An 18,043-nucleotide genomic window follows, 5' to 3' on the forward strand; every position below is an offset into this window, starting at 1 on the left:
CTCCACACAATTCTATCCATTTTTAAGTATGACAGATAAGGCAAGGCCTCATTACACTAAAGGTTTTTTTTTTCTCTTTCTAGTCTTAGTAGCTTGTACTGAAAACCATCACATTAAAACAGGGTTGCAATATGCAACATCACAGTCACCATTAGCAAAACCAACCGATGAGTTCAAAATGTGCTCATTTCTAGTTTATATTTTTCTTTAAACAGTTTGTTATCTAAAATTATGTAAACTACCCTGCATGGCTTGGCTAAAGGCCTCAGTCCCTTTCCATGCACAAAGCACTCCCTTCCTAAAAAAAAAGGGGGAACACTTCCTTTATGATCAGAGCCCCTGTCCCAGATTAACACAAAAGTTAATCACCTCTGATAATCAGGTATCGAGAGAACTCACTGCATATAGTTAAAAATAGCTCTTTATGCAATGTAAACAATGACTTCATGGCCTAAAAGAGAAAAGAAAACTCAATGAACAGATCCCCTCAGCCCTGCTAAGTTGAGAAATCTCTGTACTGAGGCTCTGACCACATGCTTGTTACGTTCAAAATGTGAGCAGGAAAAACCCACAAGCCTTGAGAAATGCATCAACTGCTCTACATTACACGGCTGAGAATTCCACCCACTCTACCCTGCCAACATTGCATTCAGAAAGATACCAGGGTCAAAAGGCAGCAATCCACCGGATTTCACATTGTGGCACACACCTGAGCAGCAAAGGCAAGTAGATGAGACCTTTTGCCAGACACATTACAAGTTAATGAAAATGTAGAAGAAAACCCACAAACTGCAAAGAGATGTTCAAGTGTCACAAGACTTGATAGGTCTCCCGAACCTATAATCCCTGCCCACCCGAGACAGTAGCTTATTTCCCCTCAAGGCATTTTGTTTCAAGTAATACGAAATCCCTGATACGAATTGTAAACATTTTCACTAAGAGGAACAAAAAGTTGCATTTGCTCACTTAAGGCAGCAGCTTACAAGACAGTTGCTTTCAGACTTGCAGCATGATTTTTCACTTTTACTAAAAGTTGGAGATGCTCCCAACCGTTAAATAAGAAAACCACATTCCTATCAGAAGGCGAAATGACACCCTTCCTTCAGGTTCTGTCCTCCCACACCGTACAGCTTCTCTTGTTTTATTGCCTGAAAGCATAAAACAAGTGTCTTTCTTCAGTCGTATGATGTGGGAGATATGGAACAGAAAGACATCCTTAGTCTGCTTCCCTTTTAAATGGGAAGATTCTAGTCTTAGTCATTTAAAAATGTACATTTTCTAAAGGCTTAAAAAAAACCAAACCATTTCAGATTGGAACTATTCTAGTCTTCATGCAAAAGTTATGCTTCAAAATCCAAACTTCCATCTGGCATCAGTATCTTAAATTTGTGATTTTGACAAGATGAACATTTTAAATGCTTTAATTTTTTTTTTTTTTGCTTTAGTATTTCTCTACCCACTTTAAGTTGAATTCTAATTTTCCAGAAGAGGAATGCTTAAAATTCAGGAACTTCATCTTTCCAAAAGTTGCACTATCAGCACAAAAGTTGAGGTATATGTAACTTTTTTTTTTTAAACTGGCAGAATCCCAACATAAAGGTTCTTAATATCTGTAACAAACACCTAGATATTAAAAGAAAAAAGTTTGATCAAATAGGCTACATGACAAAGTTTGTTAAAAAGTATGTCTTCCTACTAGAAGGGATATGCACCTCGTTTCCCCCATTATAGTACCCATTTTTTTTTTAGATCCCATCTAGGATAAAAATTTTTTTTATTCCCATAGTCATCGGTCAAAACAGCCTGCTGTGTAAGGATGGTGCGCACTTAGATAGCTGCTGCCATAGGTCATGGGCACGCAGTGGCGGGGCTCGGTTTCTATGGTGACCTGCATGGCGACTGGCCTCTGGATAGGAAGAATCCGTGCCACAGGCTGGAGGCCAGCCTGGAAGCTGGTGCTGGTGTAGGGCTGCACGGAGCTTCCTGCGTGGACGCTGCTAGACCTGCTGTGAGCCTGCAAGGTATCGCGGTACGCCGAGCATAAGTCCTGGACCGGGGACTGGAACTGAGACACCGGGGTGGAGCTACTCGTTAGGGGATCAGAACTGGACTGCCGGAAGAGGAGCTGAGCGGGAGACTGGTGAGGACTCTGAAGCTGTTCTTGTCCTGTCGCTGACCGATTCTTCACTTTATTGGCTTCTTGGGCATCACTGTCGTGAGCCCTAGCAAAGAAATCAGGAGAAAAAGGACATTTAGTAAAACTGCCATCCATGAAAATGCTACAAAAAGGTCAATCTATACAGGGTACCAACTTAGGAAAAGCAGTATTGCGTACCATGGATAAAAAAAAAAAATCAATATTTTTCTATGGCCAAGCAAAACCATGTAGATGAGCAGGTACAAGCATTTCCCCATTCTGCAATCTGTAGCCTTCATGCTTTAAAAAAATGGGACTACAAGCTCCAGCATGCTTTGGGATAAGATTTAGAAACAGCCTGGATCTGTCCCGATCACCCCTTCAGGGGCCACATGCACAATTATATATTGTCAAACAGCTGCAGCTAGCAAGCTTGCTCAAGTTAAACACTTGCTAATTTGTTCAAATATCACAAAAGGAGATGAGCAACTAGTAAACTTTTCTCTAACTTTTACTGCCCTTCCTCACATCGCTGAAGAAAATTCTCTTTTCCCCTCTGCCATTTTGTCTTCCTCTCCATGATCCAGGATGGCATGCTGCTGACTCAGGGGCCTTGTTAGCCAGAGGGATTAAGGGTCATCCCTCCATATTTCTCTTTGCTCATCGGGTACTCACAGCAGCAGGCTTTCTACCCTCCCAGCCAGGGCATGCGATTCACCTCTGCAACAGGCCCAGGCAGCCCTGATGGGAAATTGGAACCCAGAACCTAAACACTACAGCTCAAGTTGCAGGGCCTGCTCTTAACAAATGCACAATTTATCTGATCCTCAAGAAGGCAAGGACCTCAAACACCAGTTGGGTTAGAAGAAATAAGATGCATAAGAGGCAAGCTGTGAGATCATCAGCTCTGAGAAGACATTAGCTAGACTTGTACCTGTAGCATATCAAAGGCCCAGCTCTATTTAATTCAGTCACCAGAAGAGCCTGGATCAGCCAATCTGATCCTGACTGTTCAGGCTACTTGGTTAAGTTCCACATTTCAGCTCTGACTCAGTTGCATAAGGGTTTGAAGAATGTTTGCTAGTGAAAAAAGCTTGAACACTGATTGGATGGCAACTTACATGAGCAGCAGGTCAACGCACACCGCAAGATGCTCCACAGAGTAGGCCGTCAAGAGTTGCAGCTGTGTGGTCCAGGTTGGAGAAATTTGTAGACAGATGCGAGAAGCATTAATGCAGGCAGCCGCCACCACGGATGGACGGAAACCAAGAAAGGCATGGCCTTTGTGGAAGGACACAGGAAGCAGGGAGAAGAGTGACAAAACGTTATATCAAAACAGGAATCTTCAGCCAGAGGTCTACATTCTCTCCAGTGTCTATTCTGTATGAATCTCAAACACTGGACACATTCACTATATAAAAACTTAAGACAAGGACTGAATTTGAGTTCTTGATGCTATACATGGCAGTTTCAATAAATTAGAGCTTTACATAAATTCTGTTTTTTCCCCCCTCACAAGGTGCATAAGAGCCCAGAGGGCACTCTTCAAAGATACTGGGCTGAGCTTCTCAATTTACCTCGCAGGCAGGGAATGGCACAATGGAACTTTATATATAATCTGCTTCTCTTGATAATAAAGAGATACCAACTGTACCCATGATCCAGTCCTGGATTTGACTCACTGCATACATGGGGCTTGTACTACCCCAAGAAAAGCAAGATCATATGCTGTGTACAAGAGCTATGCTCCACTTTATAGTTTGATTAGGGCACAGTTTCCCCATGGCAGCTCAGGGATACATTCTGAGGCAAGAGTTGAGATTATACAGCCATCCTACAGCATGCTTGCATAACATTTCAATTTTGCAATATGAATGTATAAATATATTTGCATAACAAAAGTAGTTTCTAAACTTGTTTGGGGTGTATAATTTTATTTTTAGGAACTAAGAACATAAGATATGCCATACTGGGTCAGGCCAAGGGTCCATCAAGCCCAGTATCCTGTTTCTAACAGTAGCTAATTCATGGTCAAGTTCCTGGGATAGTGAGAACAATGGATGTGATTAGAAGGAAGATCCAGGTTAGGGGATGGGAATGGAGGGAGATGTTCCTTCCCCTTGCACTTGACTTTCTCCCCACCTCAGGTGGGCTCTCACCCCCATCAAGGGCTTTGTTCATTTTAACCATTTTATGTTCTCAATAGTAGCTAATAATTTTAAGATGTTAGAGAATTTTAGGTTTGTTTTTCATATATGTCCCTAGATTTTATTTGAAGTAAAACCTGCTTTTAGATTAACTGCATTGTATTTTAGGTTTATTTTTATGTATTTTAGATTAGGCATGATTTTTCATCCTTGTGAACCATTACGATGGGCTCCTAGTGACCGTATATATAAAACTGAATAAAAAAAAAACAGACAGCTGGGACACAATAGAAGTTTATAAAATCATGGCTACAGACTGTTTACCCTTTCAAACACCTCTAAAATAAAGGGGACATGCCATGAATCTAGCCACCAGCAGAAGTAAACAAGTCCTAGAAAGTTTAGCAGTGCACTGTGATGTTGTGGAATCTGTTGCCAGAGGATGTGAGCAAGGTGACTAGCAGGGTTTAAGAGATTTGGACAAGCTCCTGGTGGAAGAGTCCATAAAAACGTTGGCAGCCAAGTAGACTAAAGAAAGCTACTGCTATCCCTGAGAGCAACCAATAGGAAATAGATCTACTTTTTGGGATCTGCTGGGTACTTGCAACTCCCTCACCACTGCCAGAGACAGATGTTGGGCTTGAATAGGCCTTGCTCCTATGAAGCAGAGCAGTTTGTGTTGAAATGAGGAAGGTGTGGTTAGAAGATTCAATCACCCTGCTCTTTCACAAGCTACCCCTGCTACCCCTCCCCCCCCCAGCCTGGGAGGAACTGCTGCTTTACACTGCACAGCAAACTGCCTTGCCCTCCACCACAGCCCAGTGTGCTGCTCTCCTCCCCTGCCAATCAGTGCCAGAGGGAGGGTGTGAGGAGGTGAGATTTACCAGCTCGGCCCCAGGGCTGGATTTTGCATCCTTCCCTGCAGGAGACCAGGGGCCCTGGTTATATATTAACTGGGGATGTCCAGGTAACTCCCACTGGATGGGAAAGTCAAAGTTTGAAAGTACTTACTGAATGGCCAAAGTACTCTGACATTACAATTTCTAAAAGCAAACTGTGCTGGTGGAAGCGCTGAAGAAAGATTCATAGTCTTAACCAGGAAAGTTTCCTGCTATCCTTGGCTGAGAATATCAGTCTAGTTAAAATGATTGTGACCCACATTCCTTCACTACTTCCTATATAGCACAATATTATAACCGAGCCCTGTACCTTTGGGAAAATAAAGTACTTTCCTTCCAAGGTACTTGGCTAGTTGTAAGGTTATGAAGTAGGTGGCTTTAGGTGTAGGCAGCAAGTGCCAGATTCACCATATCTGATGCTGCTCCTCTTCAAAAGAGGATTCACCCATGGAGCTTCAGAAATTTGGAAAGCAAGCACATGCCATTAAAAGCGTAAGCAGTCACCTGAAATCCCTCCCGCAACCCAAGGCCACCCAACGCACCTTGCAGAGAAACCTCCAGGAAGTAGTGGGTGTACTTCTCCATGAAAGCCTTGGTTTTGGCCAGGCAGGAGATGGGCCACCCGTTGTGCAGGTCATTCTTGCCAACGGAGGCCAGGAGGTAGTAATCGATGTAGTGTGCCGGAGTGGGCAGACACAGGTTCCAGTTGAAGCACTCCAGAACCAGGAGCTCCATGTCCAGCAGCTGTCGCTTATTTACCACCAGGTTCAGGCTGCACATGAAGCCCAAGCTGTTCAAATGGTCCAGTTTGGGCACTTTGTCCTCTTTTTCTTCAAATTTGCCTGGCATAAGAAAAAAAACACAAAGATGCATAAACATAAGGCCAGGATGTCCAGCAGAGCAATAAATCTTCACCTCAGAAACTCAGTATTGGAGGAGGAGTTGACTCTCGGACAGGCTGCACCAACAACCTAATCTTATTAATCTAAAACCCTAAACATGTACTAGATTGAGCTGAAATCTTTGACAGGATTCTGGACTCCATCACTAGTCAGTCTGGTCCAAGTTAAGAGCTCTACCAAAATAAGAAAAAAACAGTAGCCCTGCAATGCAGCATGTTCTCAAGAGGATCCTACAAGGTTGTCAGCTGTTGCACAGTAAAGACCACATTTCAAAATATCTGATGGGGGAGGAGTGATGAAATTCAGCTAGATCGATATGGTCTTGCCCATATCGCAGCTGCGGATACTTCGGATTCCTTCTTCCAAGACAGCTGTCGAAGGCCACCAACAATTCTACAGCCCAAGGACCCCCTGGACATCAGGAAAGCGCAGTACTGAACACCCTGTTATACCAGGTTTCTTAGATACAGGCAGGCAATGGTGTCCTGGAATTCACAGCATCAAGTTCAAAATAAAGCCACCGGAGTAACCTGCACAGCACGGTACAACAGCATCCAGCATATGGGAAGGCCGAGGTTACTTGCATGAAGAGACTGCAGTCAGAATCCAAACTTCAGCATAGATTTTTTTTTCCCCAAGCAGCCTAATTGCTAAGTATAACACTAAAATAACTTATTTTATAAAAACTACAAGCTTGTTAACAAGTTATGTCTCCTGCATTTGCTGTTCCCTTTTCCAGATCATTTGTAAATACATTGAACAGCAAAGGTCCGAGTATAGACTCTTGTGGCACTCCACTGACCACTTCTCCATTTGGTCCTACCCTGTCTGTCATTTAACCAGTTACCAGTCCACAAAAGGCCCCCAACCTGTGGGGTTTTTTTAATTTCCTGAGCATTCTCTCATGAGGAACTTTGTCAAATGTCTTGTGAAAAATCCATACATAACAGGCTCACCTTTATCTACGTGCTTATATTAAAAAAGCAAATTGTTTTGTAAGGCAAGGCTTCCCTTTGCTAAAGCCATGCTCTCCCATTAAGCCCTGTATCTATGGTTAGTGATTATGGTTAAGAGTCACTTCTATCCTTTTGCCTGGCACTGATGTTACAGATCCCTGAAGCCCTTTTTAAAATTGGCGTTATACTGGCCACACTCTCTTCAGGTATTGTGAGCATTAAATATGTGAAAGTTTCTAGTAATCTATAGTTTTGTCTAGTTTTTTGGGGGTGGGGAGAGCTTGAATACTTTCTAATGCACTTAAGTATCAAAAAAAGTACCCTAAAATCCCAGAGGATCTCCATCTGACACCAGGAACCTTCTGGTCTTAAATTCATGTATTACAGCTTTTATGGAGGTAAAATGAGCACTAGACAAAACTTCAGTTCTCTATGACCAATATGTCTCCTAGGCAGCTCTGTGCCCTGCCATGGAGAGGACTGGGGTTTGCTTTCTAGGTCAGCTCTTCCATGCCCTGGAAATACAGAGGTAGTGCCCACCATCCACCCCACCACCAGGCGAGGGAGGTGAACCACCATTGAGCAATGGTGATGCCTACTGACCTGAAAATGTGGCCTCTGGGGGAGGCCTCTTGTTACAATGGCAGAATAGGGGTTTATAATAAAGAACCTCATGATGGGGAGTGAATAAGTCACTGGGCAACACTACCACTTAGGGGCCAGATACAACTTCAGGCACGCTGGAGTCCTGAAAGGGAACATTGAAACAAGAAAAAGAAACCCCTGGGTAGTTTTGAACAAGGACTCCTTGTCAGATCCCAGCAGTGGTTCCAACGGACCTAAAAGTCCAAAAGAAAACTGGAGGGTGCCCACCTCAAAAACCCCCACAACATGTTAGCTCTGGACAGGTCTGCAAGAGTTTTCAAAATCCAGGAGACAAGCCATTCATGTAAAGTTACAATTTCAGACCTAGATTAGACCGTTGACATTTTCAAAAGAAAAAATAAAGTTGCGAGTCATTCAAACAAGAGAAGGTGCAAAGAAAGCTTGTCGAGTTTCTGCCATGCTCAGCACAGAATTTCATCCACTTCTGTCCCGGAAGATTACGTCAGTCCCCTTCAAGGCACAGAAGTAACAGGAAACAAACGTCGTAGCTATGTTAGACTGTCAGCTACAGCTTTGTTTAGACATTTTAAACTCAACTTTTATAGCACAAACCAAAGTTAAAAAATAAGTTACAAAACTTCAGAAAGTATATTTCCTTATGCACACATTTCACCCTCAGTGAAAGATAAACGAACTGTAGGTGTGCAAACAAGTTCTACACAAAAACCATTCCTATTCCCAGCTACCACTAACTATGCTTTTGTTACAGAGGCCCTGCTCCTCCCCAGACTGACAGACATAGGGCGGGGGGGGGCTCTCTGGAGTCTGCTTCCCCACCTCAGGCCCAGAGGAGCAGAATTCACACCTTTAGCTTTGGTAGAAAGGGCAGGACCCAACCCTCCAACTACTCCCCACCGAGCACGTGAAGCCGACCATGGACTGGATCCCGTACTGAGGGGGTGGGGGTGAACACACGAGCTGCCAGCATCACGAAGCTGGGCACAGTGTATATGGCATGGGCTAAACCTTTGGTCTTCTGCCCCTCTCCTGTTTTTATTCACTATACTGCATGTTCTGACCAAAAAGGATCCAGATTTACAGTATTTGATGAGTGGGTGCTTTTATCCAGAGGTCGTACATGCAGTGCAAGTTGCCCACACCTTCCACCTTTTGAGCCTAGTGCTGCCACTCTCTACATGCCATGATGTTTACATCCAGGCTTAGTTGTTGAATTCAGACCAATGCAATCTGCTAGACAAGGGGGACAAGGCACACGATCAGGGATGCATTCAAGTCTCTTGCCAATGCAGAGCTGGACCTGGTTCTACCAGTCTGGTGTAGGCACAGGTTCACTGGGAAGTGGATCGAATCCTCCAGCTCAGCATAAACATCAAGCACTGGGCAAACACGGCTACATTGAGATGGAAATGAACTCGCACTTAAAAGGCAGAGGCAGCCGTGACATCCTAGCATTACCGCAATATGGAGTAAGCAGAACGAGACTTGCTTACACAGAAAATGAATTGTCACATGCTATGTCTCGACTCTCCTCCCCGGCAGTGTAGCATTACAGAAAGTGCCTCCATGCAGAAGGAACAGCATCCAGCTGCAACGGGTGTGGACGAGAGAGACCCCTAAAGCAGATGCCCAGAGAGGGAGGCAGGGCCACTTACTTGCTAGGAGCAGGCAGGACAGGGAAATGACGTACAGTTGCTTGACTGCCACATCATAGTGATCCATGAAGAGGTCCAACAGGTAGACAGCGAGGTGCCGTGCTGTGGGGCAGAGCTGGTAGCGATTGCAGAGAACGAGCAAGAGGTCGGCAAAATAGCGCCGCATGCCAAGCTGTGGGGAATGGGCCTTGAAAGCAGGCAGCTTCAGCTCCTATATGCACAGATTGAAAAAAATAAAGGGAAGAAGAGGCACAAAGTGAGCCAGCATGTGAGTCCTCAAAAACCCCCGTCTAACCTTCTCTGATCCCTGCTCAGCAAGGAAAGGCAAGCAAAAGCTGGGACAGTGGCAGGGTGAGCTCACTTTTCAAAGTCAGTCACTAAGAGCCCGATGCAAAAAAACGGGCACTGAGCACAGTTTTACCTGCAGCTGCTTGCAAACTAACTCCCGATGCAGCCAGGCGCTTTGTGTGGACGTACAGCTGTAGGTCTTGCCTGCTGCCTGCACATGGAAATCCCATGGTAATCACCTCTCATCCCCAATGCAGAGAGGTACAATAGCTTAACTCGTCAGCACTGGAAGTTTTACTCTGGTCAGAGGTGGAGCAGAGTTTCCAGGGTGTGTGTCAGTCCCCATGCAGCAGGAGCTGTAATGCTGCCAGCAGTTTGGATTTATGTGCAAGAAACACAAAGATGGATTCTGTGCCAAGAGCACAAAGCATGGTTTTTTTTTTAATGTGTACCTTTTAATTTAAAAACGAGACGTGTGCGCACTGTAGAGAGACATTAAGAAGTGTACATAAAAGGCAGAATGCACATTGCAACTCCCGATACCTCCACATACCATTGTTTTACTGCATTGGGAGTTAAACCCCCTGTTTAGTGGTAAATCAGAAATCCTACATACCACCAAGTACACAGCCAAGCTCCAGGCTTGGGGGTTTTTCACTTTAAAATGTTACCCAGGCTGCTCAAACTATTTTGCTAGGGTGGATTTGGTATATTTAGCACATTAAGGGCCTGGTGTAATAGGGAAGCATTTAAAACCATGTGCTGAATTTACACGGAAGAGTTTGCTACACAAAAAAAGGAAAAGTAATGTTTAGTGGCACAGTGAGCACTTTACAAAATTACAGTATTCAATCACCTTCTGGGGTGCTGAAAGGTAAAAGGCAAGTTTAAAGGCAGAAAAATGAAGGCAATGTGAAGTCTGAGGTTACTGCACAACTTCTAAAATTAGCCATAAATTCGTTACATAAGTAGCTGTCAAGTAGCAAAGAGTGGCCTGTGGGGCTCAGGGCCTGCCAAACCGTGATGCTTCCTCATTCCTCCACAGAAAGGCAAGCAGATGTGCACGTGCAGGGGAGCTGGCTGTGTCTGGCAGGCCTGGAGTTGCATGGATTGGGTTAGCTCTTTGCATGGTTGATATCTAAATGCAAAGAGCAGGCCCTTAACATGAAACTCAGCCACCGACCCAATGAGTTTTAGGTAAACCTGGAACGTTACCGACTGCACAATATTCTAGAAGTCATTTGGATGTAAAAGGGTTCCTATCTGGCTCTGGCACTCAGTGCTAGCTGCCAATACATTCACCCTTGTATGCAGCTAAGTGAGCTCACATCAGCATTTTCTTCATGGAGGGGAGGGAACATTAGAGACTACCAATAGCAACTCAAACTTGATCAACTAATGAACGTAAACAGATGGAGGCAACAGGGTGGGCTTTGAAAGCACAGAAGTGGTGGCCTCAGGAGAGGGAGTCAACCATTGTAGAACAGTGACACCAAGAGGTCAGACAGGTACATGACAGGTTGTGGGCAAACTGTGCAGCAGGAGCATTCAATCCAGCCTGCAGCATTGAGAGCATGAGATGCATGGCCAGAAGTTACAGCATTGGATTGTCAAAGCTTCTGGGGAGGGAGGGGCACCTTCGAGAGCCACTGTGTGGCCCTCAGACCGAAGTGTTTGCCTATCCCTGGTGTATGTGTATAGAGCTCCAGGAGGAAGGAGTGAGGTAAATATCTTGAGGAAGCTAGCCAAGGAGCATCACTGCAATGGTTGTGCTAAATTGGGAGGAGAATATATTGAACCTCCAGGATTTGGAGAATCAAGGCTCATTGCACCATAGCCCAGTAAGATTACTGCTGCTGGTGGACATATGCAGTGCTGTACAGAGATACAGGCTGGTTCAGATTAACCTGGGAGTTGAGACCAAAATAAGAGGCCCAACATGCCTCAAGCCACATTTCAGTTACTGGCCCAGCAATGCATCTCCATACAGTCAAATGCCAGAAAAACCCACATGAGAAGAAACTCAAGTTAGGAAAAAAAGCAGGCAAGAAACACAGCGAATCCCCATCTGTAACTTCTGGAAGAAAGGTGAGCATTTTAGAGCTGCCTTCCAGAAAGGAGACGCTAACTCGGTTAAGGTATTGCACCAAGCTGACTGATCGGTTTTGTGCCACCCAAACCGTGTATCAACTGAAACCATCCAGACTAACTGGTAAAAAATAAAGTCTTTAGGGCAAAACAAAGGACTTTTCTATTGATATAAGATAAATAAAACAAAGCTTGATGAAAAAGCCTTCCGAACACAGCTGCACCTTTTGATGCAATGGAAGAGTGATGTATTTTGAATTTGAAAGGCTTGTTCGGCTGCTTTCAATGATACATTTACTGATAACCTTTTTAGTCAAGACCACTAATATGCTCAGCCCCCATCCCAGAGGAGGGTAAGAGTTGTGAGTTTTCCCCTTGCCCATCGGTTGATTTATTCAAGCAATAGGTCATCCATTCAGACAGCCCCAACAGGATGCCCAGGTTATTATCCCTACTCCTTCCCAAGGCTGCAAAGCTGTTTGCCTAAATTGGTCTCACCTATTTAAAGAGCACAGAACAGCTGGATCCTCAGCAGTAGGGATTATGCTGGCATGATTAACTTTCAATGAGTTATCAGCCAGATGAGGCAGTGTCAGCCGCCAACTAGTAATCCATTTTAAAAAAGAGCATAGGAACAAGACAGAGTCGGGTCACACATACATGAAGTATGAAGCCTTGGGCTCATGCTACAACATGAAGAATGCATGCAGCCAGAAAGGGCACAGCATGCTTTAGATACCAGCACCGTGCATGCATTTGTAGGGCCAGGTCCTCTGCACTGCAAACAGGTTAGAAACTCACGATTGGATTTCACTGCAGCAGACAGCAGTTTGTCTCCCCCCACCTTTCCAGCATGTCAACTCTCCCAGGGAATTAGCAGTGTTAGTCTGTAGCACACAAAGGCTGGTGGCTCCTTAGAGACTTAAGCGATGTATTGAGGCAAGGGTCCACTTCATGCATGTGTTGAAGTAGTCCCTTGTCCTCTAAAGCTTATGCCTCACAGTGCTTAGTCTAAGGTGCCACCTGGCTGCCATTTCTACTTCCAGAATGGCCCCGGGGCTCTGATATTTAGGACTGGTAATGACCTTGCCCCATATGTTCAAGCCCTTACAATAGATGCAGTTCAGAGTAGAGGTAAGGGCAGCTGTAGGTTTTGCTTCCTCCCCTACCATACATGGGGAACACAATCACTGCAGATTTCTTTAAAAAAAGTTTCCCTTAGCTTGGACACCTTCAATGGAGCAGTCTTGTGTGTCTGGCCATAAGAGAAGCATCTTCAGAAACTGAACCATCCTCCATGATGCTTTGTTTAGGGAATGGATCTGCTCTCAGCATCTTAAGATATTACCAGATTTCAGGGGAAAAAAGTCAAGTTTTAAGAAAGCTTAAGTGTTTTCTTGGTGCTCTGGAGATATGAATATAGGTAACTCTCATAATATAACAGATGAATAGGATGTAGTGGTGATTGTGGAGTTGGGAAGTTTACAGGCAGGTCATAGTATAACTAAGAATTACTGTATTTCTCAGAACTAAAAATTGAGAAAGATTCTAGAGCAAGGCAGAGTCTTATTACACATCCCTAATGTGTTAAAGAAAGTTAGAGTCCCAGCTTCACATACTGGATTAATTTTGCTGCAACAGTAAAGTCACCGAGAAGGGCCAACAGTGGGGGGCGGGGAAGGAGGTTGTGCAGAGGTACCCCATTAATGCTAAAGTCATTACTATGGAATTTGCCCTCAATGTAAATCACACTTAAAGTGTTAATAAACACACAATGGCACCTGATAACATTGTAGCAACAGGCATTCCATTTAAAAGGACTGCCCTGCACGTATGCTAATTACATTGTGACTATGAAGTGTGCTGGGCGAGGTGGCCTCAGACAGGCATCTTCAACTTAATGATATTAGCATTGAAGACCTGAGGTTCTTTTGTCCCGCCAGCAAGTGCTTCACAGTGAAACGCAAATGTGGGGGCTCCCTGGCTGCCCCGATTGTTCACATCCAGTCCCAGCGCCAGGCAGTTCTCCTGACCTTTAGAAGAGCCGGCGGAGAGCAGGTCAGATCTGCTGAGAAAGATGGCGAGGTTCAGCTAAACTTCCAAGTTGTGCAGAGCTAAACGTGCAACCCTAAGGAGAACAGCACCGATGTAAAAAGATAAGAAACTAAAGTAACTTGCTGCAGAGTCTGGGGGCTTCCTTCCAAGGGCTAGGAAAACTGGTTGTGCTCTACAGATCCTTCCAAAGCTACACAGAAAAGCAAAAACAGTTTTTCTCCAAGTGTATGCAGTTTTAGTATTTGGCCAGCACTGCATTAGGGAAGCTCAGCCTACAACACTGCTTGGCTAGGAGAATATCCACTGTTAAGAACTTCATAAATCACGTTCAAGAAAAATCAATCATTTTGCCTTCATTCAAAAAAATTGAAGTCCTCTTCATAAAGCAGTGCTGTATTTTCTAAAGCTTCCTGTTGATAGTCTGAAGTTCAACTTAACCTAGATGGAAGTTTCCCTACCCCAGGAGATCAGGTTTGGCCTGTGATGTTTGCTCTCCTCTGGAGGACAAGGGAACAAACAGACAAAGATAAAAATGGCCCGTTCAATCTGCCCAGCAAGGCATTCAGGTTTGTAACTGCCATGCCACGCAAGTCACCCCCCCCAAAGTCACCACAGGTTATCCCAATATCTCATTTACTTCCTCTAACCAATAGGGATTCTGTGTTTATCCCATGCCCTTAACATGAAGGTGGTGTCTACCACCTTTCCTGAGAGCATATTCCAGGCATCCAAGACCCCTTACATGAAAAAAAAAAAGTTTGACATGGTTCCTAAATCAACTCTTCCCTGAGAGTTGTGTTCTGACCCCTAGATCTACAGCTTCCTTTCCTTGCACATTTAATAGTTCAGGTATTACAATATCTGTATCATACTCTCCCCCAAACCTCTCCAGGGTAGATATATATTTACATCCTCAAATCGTGTATCTTTTGGTGCAGAACCGGTACCATTTTAATTGTTGCTCTCCTCACTGCTTCTACCCCCTTCTATCCTTTGAGATGAGGTCTCCAGTACTGACCACAATACTCCAGGTGAGGCCTCACCCCTTTCCCTGCTAGTTATGCCTCTGTGCAGCCCAGCATCCCTCTGGGCCTTATCACTGCTTCACCAACTTCATATCAACAATCACCCTGAGATCTGTCTCCCATGTACTAATGCAAGACTATACTGTGTCAGACCAAAGGTCTATCAAGCCCACTATCCTGTTTCCAACAGTAGCCAATCCAGGTTCTGCCAGAATCCCAAAAGGTCAATTCCATGCTGCTTTATCACAGATTTCCCCAAGTGCACCTTGTTTATGAAATCTTCCTCCAGAAAGAGGATCAAACCTGAAAAGAAATAGAAATTCTCTGAATTGGTAGAGTAGTGATCTCCGATTTTCCCCATGATTTTTCTTTGAGAGGGTTCAGATGCCAGTTAAGAATGAAGGGCACAGTCTTGGCATTGTCTTCACTACCATACTGATCTTTAAGCCCCACAGAAAATGCTGGTTTTTAAGTTACAAATCATGTGACAGTCGCTCAGATCTTCAGGCATTGGTACAGAGAGCATTGTACTATCTGATTTTTTTTAGGCCTTCCCTTGAGTAGAATCCAGGCAATTCAAGACTCCGGAGCAGCACCCATCCTTACTGGATCTTCTTGGCGTGACCACATACCTGTTTGTTTCTTGCATTGATTGCCAGTTCGGTTTGGAATTCTTAAGGCTCTCTTGACAAGGTGTTGAACGAAGTTTCTCCGTATATCAGCTTTTTATGGAAGATATGCAGGCCAGAAAGGAAGGCAAGATCTTCTAGGAAGCTTACTGGATGTTCCCTCTATTCCACAGGTTAGACTCGGGCAATCACAAGAGGGGGATGTTTGCAGCAGCTGCTGGTACAATTGCTTGGAACAGCCTGCCTGACCCCTTGCAGTTAGAAGTTTTAAAATTATAAGACAAAAACCTATTTGAGAAGGCTTGTGTAAGCACAGCAAGACATTTGCTATGCATTTTGTTTTGCAGCACAGTTCTACATTTATACTATGCTTCTAGTTTTAGGAGTATTTTTGTGAGCTGCCTAGGATGTTGGCTAATACAGCATAAAAGGGTTTACATAAAGTTCAGCCACTGGTTTGGCTGGTAGTGCTCATTAAATGGTATTGAATGACATGCAGGGGATCTTTTCACTTTTATCACCAATTTTAAATAAGGGCCATACTAACTGCCAAGATGTGAACTATCTAGCAATGATATGAAAATGGAAGATTGAGAGAAGTGCTCTTGCTGTAAGCTCCTTGGAGCCAAAAATTGAGTGTGATACTAAAAAAAAATCTCTTGCACTGAAAAAGTTAGCAAAAGGATTTTAGTAAGAAATGAAAAATACATATATTATATTAGACTTCATTGGAAAAAAAAAAAAAAAAAAAAAGACCATGCAAAATATATACAGACATTCTATATGCTATAGCAATATATATAGATATAAATGCCAGAAACAGAGTTAATAAATATCTTGCCCCCATGTCTTACATATATGGATATTAATTTTGGTGACAAAAGCATAGCTCCTAGTCTCAAATGATTAGAATTAGAGATCCCCTATTCTAAGATAAACAAAATACCATATCCTTTGCAGGAAACACTGGTGGGACAAGTAGTAAGTGGTGTAAGGAATACTGCCATTATTACTGCTCTCATATATGCCTTCTTAGGTTTCTGATGGATTAAGTATTATAAAATATTAACTAGCTTGCCTTTATAATATAGATTAATCTTATACATAGCCAAAGTGTATACATTGTGATAAGTGTAGTTATGCTCTGACAACTCAATGGCAACACATTTCATGAGGCAACACCCTGTTGGAGAAATCAAAATTAAAAAAAAAAAGTGTTAACACGTTCTTGAGAACAAGTAGACTGTCCCTGCTCTTCATTCTAAGGACACTTCTCACCTTATTATGGGGGAATAGCCCAGCAGCTAACGTTTCACCACCTGGCATTAACAAGATCGTTTGCATTTTGACAATAGCATATATAGCAGAAGACGAGTGCTAGCACCTCGCCCAGGCTGAGCAGCAGTACTTGTAAGGTAGCGCATACACCACATTCTGTTTAAAACCCAAAACAAAAGCAGCATCACATCCACGTCCCTTATGCACCTACCTGCAGGAGCTTCAGCTGCGAGCAAATCTGTCAGCAAAAAGCGGAAACAGAAGCCAACGGATACCTCATCGTCCAAGCTAGAAAAATAAAAGCATTTCTGCAGATCCCCGGTCGTTTTGTATAGAAAACCTGCCAAAGTTCTTCCTCACCCAAGCCAGCGCAGGAAGCTGGGGGGAAATAACCCCCGGTAGGGGGTCTGCCCCCTGCACACACAGCCCCAGAACGAAGGTGCAAGTAACCTTTAGAAACGTGGAGGGAAGGAGGACGCCGATCACAGGTTTTCTCCTGCAACCGAGGCAATCCCTACAGCGCGCGCCGCTTTCACTACGGGATTGCACAGGTTGCTCACTTTCTGCCGGGACATTTATTTTTGTTATTTCCTTAAAAGCAGAGCGGAAAGGCATGAAGATGAGAAGAAGAAACAGTGACCTTTATTCGGAGAGTCTGATGGATGTCCGCTGCCAGCTGTCCCTTCCACCACTGCTCCCCCAGCTCCATTCTTCCCATGCAGACAAAAGGCACGCGCTCCCGGGCAGCCTAGGACGGCAGAAGAGACACAAATCAGCCCCCCCCCAGGAGAAGAGGGCAGCGCCCCTGAACCGCGACACTGCAGAGGCGTCTGGAGCCCAGGGGGGCAGCACAGCCCAAAGCGAAACGGCTGCAAACTCCCTCTGCCCACCGCATGCAGCGGTCCAGGCGCGCGCGAGGCAGCAGCAGCCGAGCCCCACCGCCCTGGCCAAGGCTCCCCGGACCCCCCCCTTACCTCTAAGGAGTTGGGCAGCAGCCGCCGCGCGCCATGCCAAGCGTTCGGCCCTCACTTCGGGAGGAAGCCGCGCGCCGCTCACATCCTCGCCGGCTGCAGCCTCTGACCGCCAACTTGCACCAGGGGACCGCCCACCGGCCGCTGCCGCCAAAGGAAGATTCACGCCCAGCGCGCGCCAGGCCTGCGGTTTATGAGCAGGCGCAGGACCCGCCCCGTCCCCCGTCCCCCCGGAAGGGAGGAGTCTGGGAATCGTAGTCCCTTCCTCGCCTGCTCCCCTCGCCGGCTGGCGAGCGCCGCCTGCAGGCTGCAGTGAGTATTGCGGGCGCCGTGGCTTACTAGCCGGGGTGCGGCGCCTGACTGTAGGGCTTTTTTCTCTTTTTTGACTC

General features: G+C 44.9%; 1 protein-coding gene across 3 annotated transcripts; it reads right to left on the reverse strand.

Moving 5' to 3' along the window:
• Positions 1–17,800, reverse strand: CCNJL (cyclin J like). 3 transcript variants are annotated; one of them, XM_029583813.1, is made up of 6 exons: positions 17,658–17,800; positions 17,324–17,431; positions 9,321–9,531; positions 5,726–6,025; positions 3,259–3,418; positions 1–2,222 (listed from the first exon to the last, which is right to left on the reverse strand). In XM_029583813.1, the coding sequence occupies exons 2-6, from the start codon at positions 17,399–17,401 to the stop codon at positions 1,787–1,789; spliced, it is 1,185 nt and encodes a 394-aa protein (XP_029439673.1). In that variant the 5' UTR covers positions 17,402–17,431; positions 17,658–17,800; the 3' UTR covers positions 1–1,786. The 3 variants fall into 3 exon arrangements, with proteins under 3 accessions (XP_029439673.1, XP_029439674.1, XP_029439675.1); XM_029583814.1 differs by having other exon boundaries at positions 16,895–17,431; positions 17,658–17,698; XM_029583815.1 differs by lacking the exon at positions 17,324–17,431 and having other exon boundaries at positions 17,658–17,795.
• Positions 17,801–18,043: the final 243 nt, after the last annotated feature.

The sequence above is a fragment of the Rhinatrema bivittatum genome, chromosome 18, assembly GCF_901001135.1.
Source record: "Rhinatrema bivittatum chromosome 18, aRhiBiv1.1, whole genome shotgun sequence".
Taxonomy (NCBI): Eukaryota; Metazoa; Chordata; class Amphibia; order Gymnophiona; family Rhinatrematidae; genus Rhinatrema; species Rhinatrema bivittatum.

What these genes read in the sequence shown, in the direction of transcription:
- CCNJL (XM_029583813.1), bottom strand. Translation starts at nt 17,401, where the DNA reads ATGGGAAGAATGGAGCTGGGGGAGCAGTGGTGGAAGGGACAGCTGGCA. An exon ending in ATCAGACTCTCCGAATAAAG is followed by an intron (nt 9,532 to 17,323) that starts GTCACTGTTTCT and finishes CTGTGCATATAG; the next exon opens with GAGCTGAAGCTGCCTGCTTT. An exon ending in GTCCTGCCTGCTCCTAGCAA is followed by an intron (nt 6,026 to 9,320) that starts GTAAGTGGCCCT and finishes TTCTTATGCCAG; the next exon opens with GCAAATTTGAAGAAAAAGAG.